This window comes from Acinonyx jubatus, chromosome B2 (assembly GCF_027475565.1).
Source record: "Acinonyx jubatus isolate Ajub_Pintada_27869175 chromosome B2, VMU_Ajub_asm_v1.0, whole genome shotgun sequence".
Taxonomy (NCBI): domain Eukaryota; kingdom Metazoa; phylum Chordata; class Mammalia; order Carnivora; family Felidae; genus Acinonyx; species Acinonyx jubatus.
This window is the reverse complement of record NC_069385.1, coordinates 7531171-7545746: the sequence shown is the minus strand read 5'-3', so window position 1 is coordinate 7545746 and position 14576 is coordinate 7531171. Positions and strand designations below refer to the sequence as shown.

Below are 14576 nucleotides of genomic sequence, written 5' to 3'. Positions count from 1 at the left end.
GGCTTTCCCCCAGAACAGAACCACCAAGAGAAATGGGGATTTATCAACACTTTGCAAAGGGTCTGGCTGACAGCAGACTCTCAAGGGCAATAGACTCTTACCTGTCTCCTCCATCCAACCCTGGATACACAGACACCTCTCTTTTTACCTGATCCAAATCCTAGTGCCCTTCAAGACCCCATCAAAGCTCCCTCCTTTGGAGAGCTACTCCAGACCCCAAACTGAAGTGCCCTTGACTTGTGAACTAACTGGTCTCTGTGCCTTCCGCTTAGCGATGGGAGGTTCATATGCCTCTGGGCTCTTTTATATCCTTGAGCTATGACTAAAATGTGTTTTTTAAATTTCCAGAGGTGGCTGAAGCTCAGACTTCTACTGCCTGCTCCTAATGTCTCAGTCAGAGTGGTCCTCCCAGAATTACTTGCTAAGTTGTTTTAAAGAAAGAACGGTTTCTTAAAACCAAGAAGTATGAAGGCCACGGTCATATTCTGAAGTGTTGACCTTCCCATATGCACAAAGATGTTATACCCTTGTTAAGCCTCAGGTCCAAATGTTCTCCTTGAAGATAAGAGTCCTTTCCCTACATCCTTGAATGGAAGTTCAACTTTGCAAGCTGGGTGTACCCTATACCCGTGCGGGCGAAACCCACATTCAACACTGAGTTTCTGCCAAAGAGCCTGGAAATAAGGTGCAACATGGTGCTCTCATGGTAACACTGTAAAAACATATACCAAGGGACGGTGCAGGCATGTCCAGAGTCACCTTAAAGAGAACCAATGGTTTCCTGGCCAAGACTCAGACACCGGCTTCATTTAAAGAAATGGATACAACTGTAGGAAGAATGAATCAACCAGAGGCATGCTGGTCATTCGGGAGTGAGGCCTGTCCACATGGCAGATACACCTCTACCACTGCATACCCATCCAAATCCCTTTGCCGAGATTGCAAATGTACTCCTCTACCTCCTGAATGTAATCTGAACTCAAGTGTAGATCAGCTTTCAGGGTAAAAATGTATTGATCAGCAAATGTCAGCATTCACTTAACCTTATTGTCTCCATTGAGAAATAGATTAGCTGCATTCTAATTTTCCTGCATAAGTGTATCAGAAGATTGCTTAATATTAGTTTGTTAGAGCCCGATTAAAATAATAATAAATCAGTGTCATAGCCCAACAAAGTGAGGATTAGACTCCGGAATGTGGTAACTATTCTGAGTACAACCAGCCTACGGGGAAGTCCATCCCTCATCCTGCTATCTCTAGAGCTCCTCTCCAAACAGCCATTTATTGTGGCCAGGGATTTTCACTTACAGCCCACCCACGGGTCAGCTGTGCACCCCACTATAGTTCCCCCTGCCATCCACTGCCATCGCTCCAGTCCCCAGGCCTGCTTTGCCCACATCTACTGCTATGCACCCTCTTTTCCATTTTCAGTGGTGCCCTGTCACCCCGATGACCTTCTGTCTGGTCTGTCTGCCTCCAGTGTCACATGCTCCTCTCATCCAGCCTGAGCCCGATGCCAGCTTAACCCTGTCAACACCCTTGTTGGCTCCCCACCATCCGCAGAGGCAGGGAGACTCCTTCACGAAGTCCTCCTGCTTGGCTCACCTCATTAGTGCACCTCTTCCTCCCACACACCTTGAGCTCAGGTCCAAGTGAATTACATGTTATTCCTGGAACTACCTAGAACTCAGTACCTACCCCAAGGTCTGGCCTCTTGCTCAAGCTCCTCTCTTGGCCCAAAGACCCTTCCTTTCCAAGGCATGTCAAAACCTGATCTGTCCACCAGGTCTCTGCTCACCTGAGCTCTGCCCGTGAACTTGTCCTAGATGCTACCCAACCCCTCTGTCAGAAGTGACCTGTCTCTCTTCCAAGTCTCCCCCTTTTAGGGACTCTGTGCTGATAGTACAGCCAAGTCAGACGGACCTGATTTGAAATCTCACTCCATCACCTACTAGTCTTATAACATCGGCATGTTACTTAACCTCTCTGGCCCTCAGTTTTCCCTGTTAAAAAGGAATAATATAGTATCACTCACAAAATTGTTGTCAGCATTAAGTAAGACTAATGTTTGTAGAAGGACCTACAGGTAGCAGTGGCCAGTCAGCCTGATTCTCTTCTTTCTCACATTCCAGAGGCCTGTTTGGTTGGTATTTCTCCCCCCAGAGAACACACATTCCCTCGAGGGAGGGTTCGGGCTTTGCCCACTTTGTCACTTTACTGCCTACGGCACACAGAACAGGGCTTGTACGAACATCAACAAATATGTCATTCACCAACCTGGGGAACAGCACGAGTTTCGGGTAGGAGAAAATTCACAAAAATCCAGATTATGTCAAAAGTCAGTTAAGGATAGTAGAGTCCTCAAGCCCATGACATTTTTTTTTAAATTCTAAAAGCAACATTAAGAAATTACTAATCACTTTGAGAGCATCTAAAGCAAATTTTAGAATCTACTTAAGATAAATACCTGCTCTTAATTTTCATCTCTTTGCTGTCTTCTCTCACTTTCCCCTCATCGAAATGTAATTAGGCTTATTTTCATGCCTCAAATTTGCTACCCACAGAGAAATACATATAGTGTAATTTTGAAAAGGATAAAAAAATTAAGATGCTAAAATATACACAAATCCAAAAATAATTGTTAGGGTCATGTGAAGGAGAGGCTGTCTTGGGATTGTTTTTTAAAAAACCTTTTCTTCAGGGCACCTGGCTGGCTCAGTGGGTAAAGCATGTGACTCTTGATCTCGGGGTCATGAGTTCGAGCCCCATGTTGGGTGCAGAGATCACTAAAAAAACAAACTTTAACAACAACAAACCTTTTCATCACATGAGACACTCCTTCTCTCAGCCTAGGACGCCACGAAGTACTTAACTTTGTTTCTTTAATACAGGACCAACTTTGGTGGAACGACGTTTAATTATCGAGAATAATGTATAAACTGGTTCTTCTTCACGCAGAACTGATAAATGAGGCTGCCAGATAGTTCTGAATCTATCCTAACACCAGCTGTTTCAAGTGAAACATCTTCCTAGTGTTTTCAACAAGGTAATATTCTGTCCCTGTTAAGGTTGCCAGATAGAACACAGAGCGCCCGGTGAAACTGAATTTCAGATAAACTACAAATGCTTTTGCAGCATAAGTATGTCTCCTGCAATAGGAAAGGAAAGATATAGTGAAGTACGAGCCGTGGACTACCTGGGGCGAATTCACACTAAAAAATTATTCGTTGTTTATCCGAAATTCAAATTTCACTGGGCATCCTGAATTTTTATTTGCTAAATCTGGCAGCCTGAGTCCTTGGCAAGCCAGCAGTAGCCATGGCAACAAGCACTGATGAGGCTCTAGAAAGGCAGCTCTGGGATGGGCCGGAAGCTCTCGGGGCTCTCATGATCACCTCGTGGAACCCTGATGGCCATCCGGGAGATGGGCTTGCCCCCCCCCCCTTTCCAGATGACAAGATGCAAGGTCCAGGGCCCCCCAAAGTCACAGATCTGAGGGAGCAGGATTCCGGCTGCCATCTGGAATTCCTGGTGGTCGATGGGAGAGTTTTCTCACCTTACTGACCTCACGAATATGCACAACACGTGTTTCTTTGAATTTTAGCAATTGTTAAATAATAAGCCTGTCTTCAATTATATCCCAAACTTTCAAAGGTCCCCGAGAAATCATTTTACTGGGGTTTGTCTGAGCTTTACCTAATCAAGTTGGAAAGCCAGTGAGTGGCACAACAATCCGTCACTAAACCCTAATTGCTCCCCAGCCCCGGGGACACCAAGGCCAAGAATTAAGAGGCTTTGCTGTCTGTCAAGTGTCCTAGGTAATCCCCACCAGCTCTGACTGTGAAGGCTACTTCCTGCAGGCAAGCCCAAGGCTGACACAAGGGCTCCGGCATCCGGGACTCACGAGATGCAAGGTAAGGGAACCCAGCCCAGGTCGACTGGGGGACGGAGCGCAGGGTGGCGGGGGGAGGGTTGGGGAGACAGTGGAAGGACACAGAGGGATGGTGCAGGAGGTGAGGGGGGGAGTCAAGGAACGAAGGCAGAGGGGAAGCACACATCGTGGGCAGGTGGTGAGCAAGGCTTGTCACACGCCGTCACCCATTACCTAGCGCCAGGGTCACCTGTGTGGGCCTGGACTCCATGTCACATTTTTATCAGTCCTGAGATGCTATTTGTTCTCGTTTTCACATGCCTGAAGGCAGGGCATTTTACGGTCAGTGGCGCAACTCAGCGTAATCGCAGTGTGTCTTTTTCTTGCTTAGAGATATGTAAGTCATGATGCACGTCACAACTGGTGACATCTTAGATTCTGTGAAAGATAGGAATTTGAAAAAAAAAAATTGACCTTAGGAAGCCAATGTCCTTTAGACAGGCTGCATCTGAAATGCGGCCACGTGTTAGAGCAGTGCCAGCGGTCAAGGTAGCAGGGAGGAAGGGGGGGATGAACAGGTGGAGCACTGGGGTGTTTAGGGCAGCAAACTGTTGTGTACGATACTGTCATGGCCCATACGTGATATTATGCATCTATCAAGACTCAAAGAATGAACCCTGATGTCAACCATGGACTTTAGTGAATATCAGCATATCAGCATGGGTTCATCAGCTGTACCAAATGTACCACACTCATGCAAGATGCTAATGGTAGGGAAACCGTGTGTGTGTGTGTGTGTGTGTGTGTGGCCGGTGGTGGAAGTGAGGGTTCCATGGGAACTAACTGTGCTTTCCACACAGTTTTTCTGTAAACCTAAAACCATTCTTAAAAAATAAAGTCTATTAATTAAAACAAGCCAGGGTGAGTTGATCCTTTTATATTTCTTTTTATACTTCTTCTATAAAAAAAAATGTTACAGGGGCGCCTGGGTGGCTCAGTCGGTTGAGTGGCCAACTTCAGCTCGGGTCATGATCTCACGGTTCGTGAGTTAGTTCGAGCCCCGAGTCAGCTCTGTGCTGACAGCTCGGAGCCTGGAGCCTGCTTTGGATTCTGTGTCTCCCTCGCTCTCTGCCCCTCCCCCGCTCATGCTCGTCTCTCTCTCTGTCAAAAATAAATAAACATTAAAAAAAATTTTTTTTTTAAATGTTACAGAAAGCACATAAACTATTGTTTATGTTTCTGCCCTTGCCGGTTTCTCTCCCGCCTTTCAGCTGGTGTGAGTTCTCCGTGGCCCATCAACAGCAGGCTGATGAAACACTTTGTCATGAAGAAAGCAAACAGAGGTGCTATCAGATCCCTGGCTTTACAACGCTGACGGAGAGAGGAGAAAGACTCTCCACTCCACCTTCACCTCCAACACATCAAATCTCTGCAATCATGAGGACGCGAAAGGGAGATCAGCAGCTGCCAAGCCCCAGTAGGTCCAAAAGAAAAAGGAATGATATAAACATGACCTTAAATATCCATCTCTCAGGTAAAGGCTAGCAGAAAGGAATCAATTATTATGAGAGTCAATGGCTTTGGCTCTTGGGACATAATTTGATCTATTTAACGAATAGATAATATAATCTAAGGTCACAATGGTAGTCAAGGCTTGTTATTTGTTCTTGACAAATATATCCAGTCTTCCCAATCTAGATTTCCCACAAATAGATGTCTATTAGACTCACTGCTACTTCTGGTATTTAAATCTCCCAGCATCATTACATTGGTTTCTGAATCCCTAAAGATATAATACTAACAAGGCTAATGACCAGATTCCAGGTATAATAATGTATTTACTAAGTGCTTGTTACAGGCTATGGGTAGTGGCAACGTTTACAAACATTGTCTTATTTAATGAAGTAGTTATCGTACAGAACATGAAAATACCAAAGTATAGAAGACTTGAGTACACATACAGGGTCACAAAGCCAGACTCTACCTAGGCCCAGTGGACTCCAAATCCCACACTCTTTTTTTTTTTTTTTTATGTTTATTTATTTATTTGGGGGGAGGGGGGAGAGAGAGAGAGAATGCACAAAGCGGGGAGGGGTAGAGTGGGAGGGAAAGAGAGAATCCCAAACAAGCCCCATGCTATCAGCACAGGGCCTGATGTGGGGCTTGGTCTCACAAACTGTGAGATCATGACCCGAGCCAAATCAAGTGTCAGATGCTTAACTGACTGAGCCACCCAGGCGCCCCTTTGACCCCCCACACTCTTAACTACTACACTGTATGAAAATTAGGAGTGAGAAATATGTAGAACAGTAAAAATTTGGTAATTAAGAATGGAAAGAAACTAGGACAATTATACCATCACAATATAAACTCAAGTATAAGGAAGTAAGTCTATGGCCAAGGGAGACAACCCCCCCAGACCACTGAAGTTAGGATAACAAGCGGCAGAAAGAAAAGAGGCCAAACGTCTCAAATACAAGTGGAGAGATTTTCCACTTGCAGTAGTTTTTTTTAATGTTTATTTATTATTTTGAGAAAGAGACAGAGTGTGAGTGGGGGAGGGGCAGAGAAAGGGAGACACAGAATCCGAAGCAGGCTCCAGGCTCTGAGCTGTCAGCACACAGCCCCACGCGGGGCTTGAACCCATGAGCGGTGAGATCATGACCTGAGCCCAAGTCAGACGCTTAACCGACCGAGCCACCCAGGCACCCCCCCCCCCCCCCTTCCAGTAGTTCTGATGGCTGGTGACACTAGAGCCAGACAAGATTAAAGATGTATATATATTTTCCCACCTGTCATAGTCCTGGAGACATTGATTAAGTCATTAGAGTAAGGACACAATCAAGGTTAAATTGCAGCCATTGGACTTTTGTCGATTGACATTAAAATATCAATAACAAGGATTTTTGTCAGATGTAGATTAAGTGAACTAAGAGATTGCATCCACATCATCCCAGTGGGTAAGGATGTAGTTTCCGAAGAAGAGTTCCAGTTAATGTGGACAAAATTAGACCCCGACGAGGTTATTGTGCTCACATTAAGTTCAAACTCTGGAGTCAGCACAGACTGGGTTTGATTACTGACTCCACTTCTTCTAGGTGACGACTTCAGGCAAGTCATTTGTTTTTCTTCAATCTTGAAAGCTGAAATGAGGCTTTCAGCTCAATGCCCACAGCCTAGGCTATTGTGACCAGCGCTATACGGGGTCTGGGGTGGTGCACTGCTCTCCTACCTGGACTTAGAGTCACATTATTCCTCCCACATTTCCAATGTGTCTTTCTTCTCTCTCCTTTGTTGCCTTCTTCAAAATGATCAGAACACTCTTGGCTCCTGTCTTCTCTTAGATTTTATCTGGTATGTCCTTAGTGTCTTGACAGCATTTTAATACTTTGAAGAAGATTTTCAAAAATATTTTTTATTCAGTATAAAAATATTTAGGTTGGTTTTAATTTTTAGGTTAGGTTTCAGTTTTTAATCTTTCTTCTTGCAGAAGAAGAGTGGGCAAAATACCCTAAGTGGCCATATTGAAAATGGCTCAGTTCTCTTCAAGGTAGTTAGCTTTTCGAAGCCCCAATGTTTCCATCTGTAAGACGGGGATGATAATCAGTGTCTACAGCTGTGTTGTCCAGTGGCTACACCAAAGGGAGGTATGCTGTAGGTGTATACACTGGGGTTTAAAGACATAGAACAAAGAAGAGAATGTAAAATGTCTCAGTATTTTTTTATAATGGTAACATTTTGACATGAGAATTTGAACGTATTGTGGTGGCACGATATATTATAAACATGAATTTCACCTGCTTCCTTTAATTTTTTTAAATGTGGTTACCAGAAAATGAAAGATTGCCTATGTGGTTCTCATTAGACTTGTAATGGACAGCTCTAGTCTAAACGTTAGAGCTCCTTAGCATCTTGCAAAGACCCTTTATGAGCTGCTCCCATGTCCTTGGTGAGCCTCACTGCCAAACTTGGTCACCATTCTTGTGTGTGTGTATCTGTTCTCCATAAGACTGTTATTCGGGGAAGGAAACACTTTTTTTCATCTTTATATCATCAGACTTGGTGCCTACTACAGAGTAGAAGGCCAGTGAACATTTGAGTAATGAATGAATGAAATACTTTCCAAGGTAAGTCGTCTGATACTCTTTATTTTTTTAATGTTTATTTATTTTTGAGAGAGAGAGTGTGAGTGTAGGAGGGCCAGAGAGAGAGAGAGAGAGAGAGAGAGAGAGAATCTGAAGCAGGCTCCAGGCTCTGAGCTGTCAGCACAGAGCCTGACGTGGGGTTTGAACTCAAGAACCGCAAGATCATGACCTGAGCTGAAGTCAGAGGCTTAACTGACTGAGCCACCCAGGTGCCCCTGTGATCTGACACTCTCAACTTTCAGATGGGAACACCTCTCCTGACTTCTGGTTTCTCTAAGAGAACACTTGCCCTTCCAACAGCCCTTTACTCACCTGACCCAGGAGAAGTGGGGTAATTTACACGACTGGTGAGCTGGGGAAAGTTAAACCGGAATTCTTGACTTGGCTCTGCATTCCGTCTGAAAGTGAGCATTCCTCTACTCTCCAGGAACTGCCGTCTTTGACCTTGGGAGGCTGCTCTGGGCCAACACTGCTTGCCCAATCCTGGGGCTCGGTCAGCGGGCCCGTTTGGCTCTTACAAAGCTACAGCTTCCAAGACAGGCTCCATCAGGGACACAGGAAATATTCTGGCCACCATCCTCCGTGTCTCTGCTTACATTCTCAAATTGTTCAGAAAAATAACTGAGCACAGTACTATGTATCAGGACCTCTTGGAGATCATCATCCTCGAGGTCCAAAATGACACATATCCTTTGCTCCAAAGAGAATATAATACAATTTAATTTGACTACGCTGGAAACATTATTCAGAGCTTGAAGCGAACTCCCCATTTAACTCAAGATCAAGTTGAAGGGTAACTCAAGACCAGAAACGGGCTATTATGTTCAGGGTAAGATTCTGGCTTTCTCTTTCCAATGTCAGTCTTCCCAAATAAAGGGGGGGGGGGGAGCAATTAGCCAGAGAAGACAAGCACTGTAGGACCACGACTGGAAGGCAAACTGGAATAAACACTTCTCAAGCCAACATTCATTGTGTGATGTGTCCTGCAAAGAATACACGGTCATTCCCAGCTCTAGAGCCACCTCGAATTACAGGGATTTCGTGATCATTAGAAGTAACACCTCGTACAGCAACCAGTCATCTTTGAAAGGCCAAAGAAGGTTTGTAGAGTGCGCTCGATGTCACCGTTCACTCAGTGTGTTCGTGGTGTATGCAGCCAAGGCATACTTGGTAGGACCTCGTTAAGTCGTCAAAGACTCAGAGGTTGACAAGAAACCCTGAGATAGGGGATGCCTCAGTCGTCTTTGTTCTGAATAGAATACAATTCTAGGAAAGTCACCCTCTATCTCTCAGATCCCCAAAGTTCACATGCATGGAAACTTCCGACATGGGGACGGTTAACACTCCCAACGGGCTCATTCAACACACACAGTCACTCCCGATTGCCTTTTCTTTGCAGGTGCAGTGGCCAGCGGGCACGTCGATTCTCTGCCATTAGGCGTTAAGGCAAGTCCAGAATGTGACACTTCTCAAGGTTTACTCCAATCACATCTTCTCTGAAGCACTGTGATCACGTTAAGGCTCTGCTCACTCTTGCAGAGTGACCCGTGCACCCCACTCGTACAAGGTTTCACGATTCATGTGCTGCTACAAGTCTTGATAGTCAAGAGCCCTTCCAGGTGTCAGAGTTTTAGGACTAGCGTAGCTTAACAGACCTTAACAACACCAGTCACAAAACAGAAAGATCAGGCTTCTTGGCTGGGTTCACCATCGTCAAACACGTTTTCTAGGAGACTGAGAAATGCAGCAGGTAGGGACATGGTAGGTTACACTGTGGACACTGAGAGCTGAATTTTTACCCACATTTAAAGCAACATTAAGAAAAATCCAGGAACTGGTGAGTCCGGGAGTCTGGAGGGAAGGCGGGAGAAAAAAAGAGAAGGGAAAATTTCAAAAGACGGAAGGAAGTGGTCATGTCACGTGCAGTAGGGAAATCACATCAAATAACACATGGTGACTGGGCGGGGGGGCATCACCTCTGAGAAACTGGACCTGGAGGGGAGGACATAGGACCCCAAATAGGTCTGAAGCAACAGACTGAGGGGAAGACGAGAGTTAAGGGCCAGAGTTCAATGTAATGTGTTAAATCCTAGAAGCAAGGAGAGGAAAACTGGCAATGCGAGTGTCGGGAGGGTTATATCAGGATACAGGCATTGAGCAAACTGGGTGGCCGGCTCGGAAATCCAGCCATGAACGAGAAAAGCAAGCATCTGTCCTCTTAGACCTTGCACACTATGGAGGTGACACTGGGGGAGCAGGGAGTGGTGCGCACATTACGGGAAAGTTTGGCAGGTGAAGGGGAGTATTGGAGGAGGAGGCGGTCAGGGAAGTCATCTGGGAGGCAGTACTTGAGCGCCTATGATGTCATCGGTAGCTGGGGAAGGGTCGCCAGCACAAGGGACAGAAAAGGCGAGTCTTGCCAGTGGAGTGTGCGTGGAGAATGCAAGTCCCTGTGGGAGGGTACAGTGACTGAAGCGCGAGGTGTGAGATGGGAGTGGGAAGAGGGAGTCAGTGGACACAGGCCAGGCCAGGCCAGCCTCAGAAGCCACTAGAAGAAGTTTGGATTTTACTATAAATGTGATGGGAAGCCACGGAAGGGTTTCAGCCCTGGAAGGACTTCACCTGGTGTGATTTTAAAGATGGTGTGAGGTTGGAAAGTGGGAAACGGAGAGGTTAGGTTTCCGACTAGAATATGACTCTGTTTCTTCAGATGGGGAGAGAAAAAGAGTGGAAGTTGGGGAGGGGAGCTTGTGGAACGTAGGGCTCAGGGCGGTCCAGTCGCACCAACGGGCCTGTGTCACAAGCCTCTTCCAGAAAAGCTAATCACAACTGGTCCAAAGCATGCAGACTTTACCCACACCCAAGAACACTTTCCCATACTCTGCCCCACGGAACCCCAATTCAGGAACACTATTAGGTGACGTTAACAAGTGTTTGGGGAGATCAGCATTCAGGGAAACAAAAAAAAGAGACATATCAGTGTCTTCACCACCAGCCTTCTCAGGACACAATGTGCTGATGAGACTTTTCAGAGACGGGTCTTGGCACCCACCTCCTGACCTCACATTATGGTGCTGTTAAGGAACTAGTGTTCCAGAAACCGTAATCCCTGATGGAGTAAGGGTACCCGTCTATCTTGATTTCTTAATGTTTTGTTTCATGTAATCTTGGCAAAAAGTCTCAATGTCTAAACCTGGTTGCCCCATCCTCTGGGAAATCTCCAGAGTACCAACCCAGCTCCCTCCTGCCTCAGCAGGCAGGCCTCGATGGAGGTACTGACATAGACTGACTCGAGTTCCTGTTTTTATCTCCCAAACCAGGTCTGGAGTTTCCCTGCTGCTCTTAACCCAGAGAGGTCATCTTGCAAAAGCTCCCGGAAGGATGGGGACATGTGGAGGGGGGGGCAGGGGAGGAGAGCCTCTGATGACCCAGCCCCTCCTCCCAGTGAGATCATGGCAGAGGGCACCGGCCAAGGGGTTAAGTGCCTGTGGGCCCTCAAGTTCTGGGAACGCCTGGGCTTAAGCGGAGATGACACAATCAGCCAGTATTCACTAGTGACTGATTGAAATTTGGTCCTGGCCTCACCATCTCCAACCTGAGCAATCCTGCATAGTTGACCCAAATTCAGGCTAGCAACTTGTTAGCTCCATTTTAACGTGCTGTCTGTCGGGGAGGACGTATTTTCCGCTTCGGTTTTTAACCCCTGCTCTTCCTCAACGTCCACATCTCTTTCTTCCTCACTCATCGTGTATTTTGTACCTTTACGGTTGTCCCTCCCCTCCTTCTCTAACGACTGAGCATATTTCCATTGCAATTACTGACATGCTGATAGAAGAGTTCTGTGTTTCTTGTTCTTCATTTTAAAAGTGGATTAGGTACAATGATTTACATATTCTTTCCAAAATATAATAAAAGCCTAGAGATTACACAGCTTGCTTTGTACCCCAGTGTGACCACCAGATGACTTTTCTCTCTCCGGCAGTGGTTTCTCAGCTGAGAGTGCCATTTGGCCACGTCTGGAGATATTTTGGGTTGTCACAACTTGGGGGTGGAGCACCACTGGCATCAGGGAGTTGGGGCCAGGGTGTAGCTAATCCTAAAATACGCAGACCAGCCCTTGTGACAAAGACCTACCCGGCCCCAAATGTCACTAGTCAGCAGAGGCCGACAAACCCGCTTTATGACCGTCGACAGTGAAAAAGATGGGCCAGGTTGGCCACACAGTTTTACGGTTGGATCTGGATCCGTAATTGCTTGGTCTGCATTGAATTCTAGCTCCACTGTTTATTGTCGTGAGACCCTGAACAGGTTATTTGACTTTGCGGAGCCTCAGTTTCCTCCTCTGTAACCGTTCTGAGGTTTCAGTAAACTAGCACATATAAAGGACTTGGGACGGTGCCTGGAGCATTTGCAGACGGTTGTTTTGTTTTGTTTTATTTCCTTTTCTTGGGCAGATTGTGTGCATGTTAACAGAAGAAATGACCCAGAACTTATCTGTGTCTGTAAATGAATACAGAATTACATAGCTTGTTAAGGAAAAGATACCTTACATTATCCAAGACTTTATATTTTAAACTCTAGAAAATCCTCAAACCCTCACATACCGGAATTCCTGCTAATATTAATTCATTCTCTGAAGTCCTAAAACTTGTTTTTGGAATCCACGGTGCAGTAGGCCTTTGGAACAGATTGTCTACATTCTCCACATGGCTCACTGGCCTAGGACAGAACATCTGGATATGACATGCCTAACAATGCAGGTTTTAAAAAGATTCTAGTTGGGTAATTGTAGAGAAATTACAGAAAACATTCATTGGTGTCTCCTCTGCATAAATGATGCGTTACGAGACCATGCATCAGACTTGCACAAACATATAAAACCCTTCCTGCAGGACTGCAAATGTTTTGACCAGGCATTCGTTTGCCACTTCCTCCATGCATCACCTTGTCGCGCTCCCCCCTCCTACTGCTTTTTTACTGTTCAAAGCACAGGGCCAACAAGGCCAGAGTGAAGGTCTCTAATCCCACGTGGGCACCGTGGCTTCGTTCCAGCCATGGGTCGTGTGATAGCAGGCTTATGTGTTAACTTGTCTGGGCTGCAGTGTCCTGTTATTTAATCAAACCCGATCTAAATCTAGGTGTTGCTGCTGGGAAAGGTCTTTGCAGATGTGGAGATTATTATTGTTCTGTTTTGTGTGGGAACCTGACTGGTGCCGTTGAACACACCAACCCCTTACTGAACACAGTGGCTGGCCAAGAGCTGGGGAGGGATGGCCACATTCATCACCACCACTGGAGAAACTGCCTGGGTTTATGCACAAGGTAAATTCTTGCATAAAGAATACATACCCTTTGGGGCACCCGGGTGGCTCAGTACATTAAGTGTCGGACTTCAGCCCAGGTCATGATCTCACAGTTTGTGAGTTTGAGCCCTGCATCGGGCTCTGTGCTGATAGCTCGGAGCCTGGAGCCTGCTTTGGATTCTGTGTCTGCCTCTCTCTCTGACCCTCCCCTACTCACTCACTCTCTGTCTCTCTCTCAAAAATAAAAAAGTTAAAAAAAAAAAAAAAAGAATGTATACCTCTTGGCCTCCAGGAACATGAACTTGCCTTTTAAAATCTCGCAGGACCACCATTCTTGAGCACGAGCACAGGGACAGAGAGACTGAGGAAAAGGCACTAAAGAGTGTTGCCGGGAAACCCAACTTTGAATTGGGATGACTCCAGGCATAATGGGGAAGGAGGAAACAAGGAAAGAAAGAAAAAGGACAGTCTTCAGCTCTGCATTTAGACCCTGTAAACCTGTATCACTTCCATGAGAAAATCACACTAGAATACTGCTAATGATATTAGTGTTAACATTTATATATTTACTACTCATATAGAAGGCATTCAGTAAGTGTTATTAAATTTTTAATTAAGCTCCGTGTACCAAGTGTTACAATAAAAGATTTACAGGCCAGTAGATAATGGAGCAGGCTGATTCAGAGAGTATTATCTTCTTTTTTTTTTTTTTTAACTTTACTTATTTATATTTTGAGAGAGAAGGAGAGAGAACGTACAAGTGAGGGAGGGGCAGAGAGAGAAGAAGAAAGAGGGAATCTCAAGGAGGCTCCACACTGTCAACACAGAACCCAGTGCGGGGCTCAAACTCATGAACCTTGAGATCATGACCTGAGCGGAGATCAAGAGTCAGACACATAACCAACTGAGCCACTCAGGCGCCTCTAGAAGGTCTTTTCTTAAACAATATGCCATTCCATCCCCAAATAACTGTGGTAAAATTCTAATTATCTGAGAAGATTTGCATTCTTTTTCTCTCCTTCCATCTCTGTCCAGTGTGTTACCAGCCTAGGACTGGACAAGGAGAGAAAAAGAAATACGTGTCTTTAAGCATGACAGTGCCACATAATCTCATGTTTTGATTGCTGAAGAATACTTCGAATTTATCTATGCCTATTGTCCTCTTCAATAATCATGTTTATTATGCCGACTGGGTATACCAGAGGTCCCTGCTTTCCTAGTAAAGAATGAGGGACAAAGTCTTCCAAAAAAATACAA

At 45.5% G+C, this 14576-nt stretch overlaps 1 protein-coding gene across 6 annotated transcripts in view; it reads right to left on the bottom strand.

The window, feature by feature from the left end:
* The window catches only part of AGPAT4 (1-acylglycerol-3-phosphate O-acyltransferase 4), a 126165-nt gene that overhangs the window by 43612 nt on the left and 67977 nt on the right, over positions 1-14576 (bottom strand). The window contains exon 1 of one of the 6 annotated variants that reach the window (XM_053222015.1): positions 4106-4307. The exons of the other annotated variants lie outside the window; for them this stretch is intronic. Coding sequence (XP_053077990.1) covers positions 4106-4142 — 37 coding nt within the window. The 5' untranslated portion in view covers positions 4143-4307. Of the gene's footprint in view, positions 1-4105; positions 4308-14576 lie in introns of those variants that run through there. 6 annotated transcript variants of the gene reach the window in all.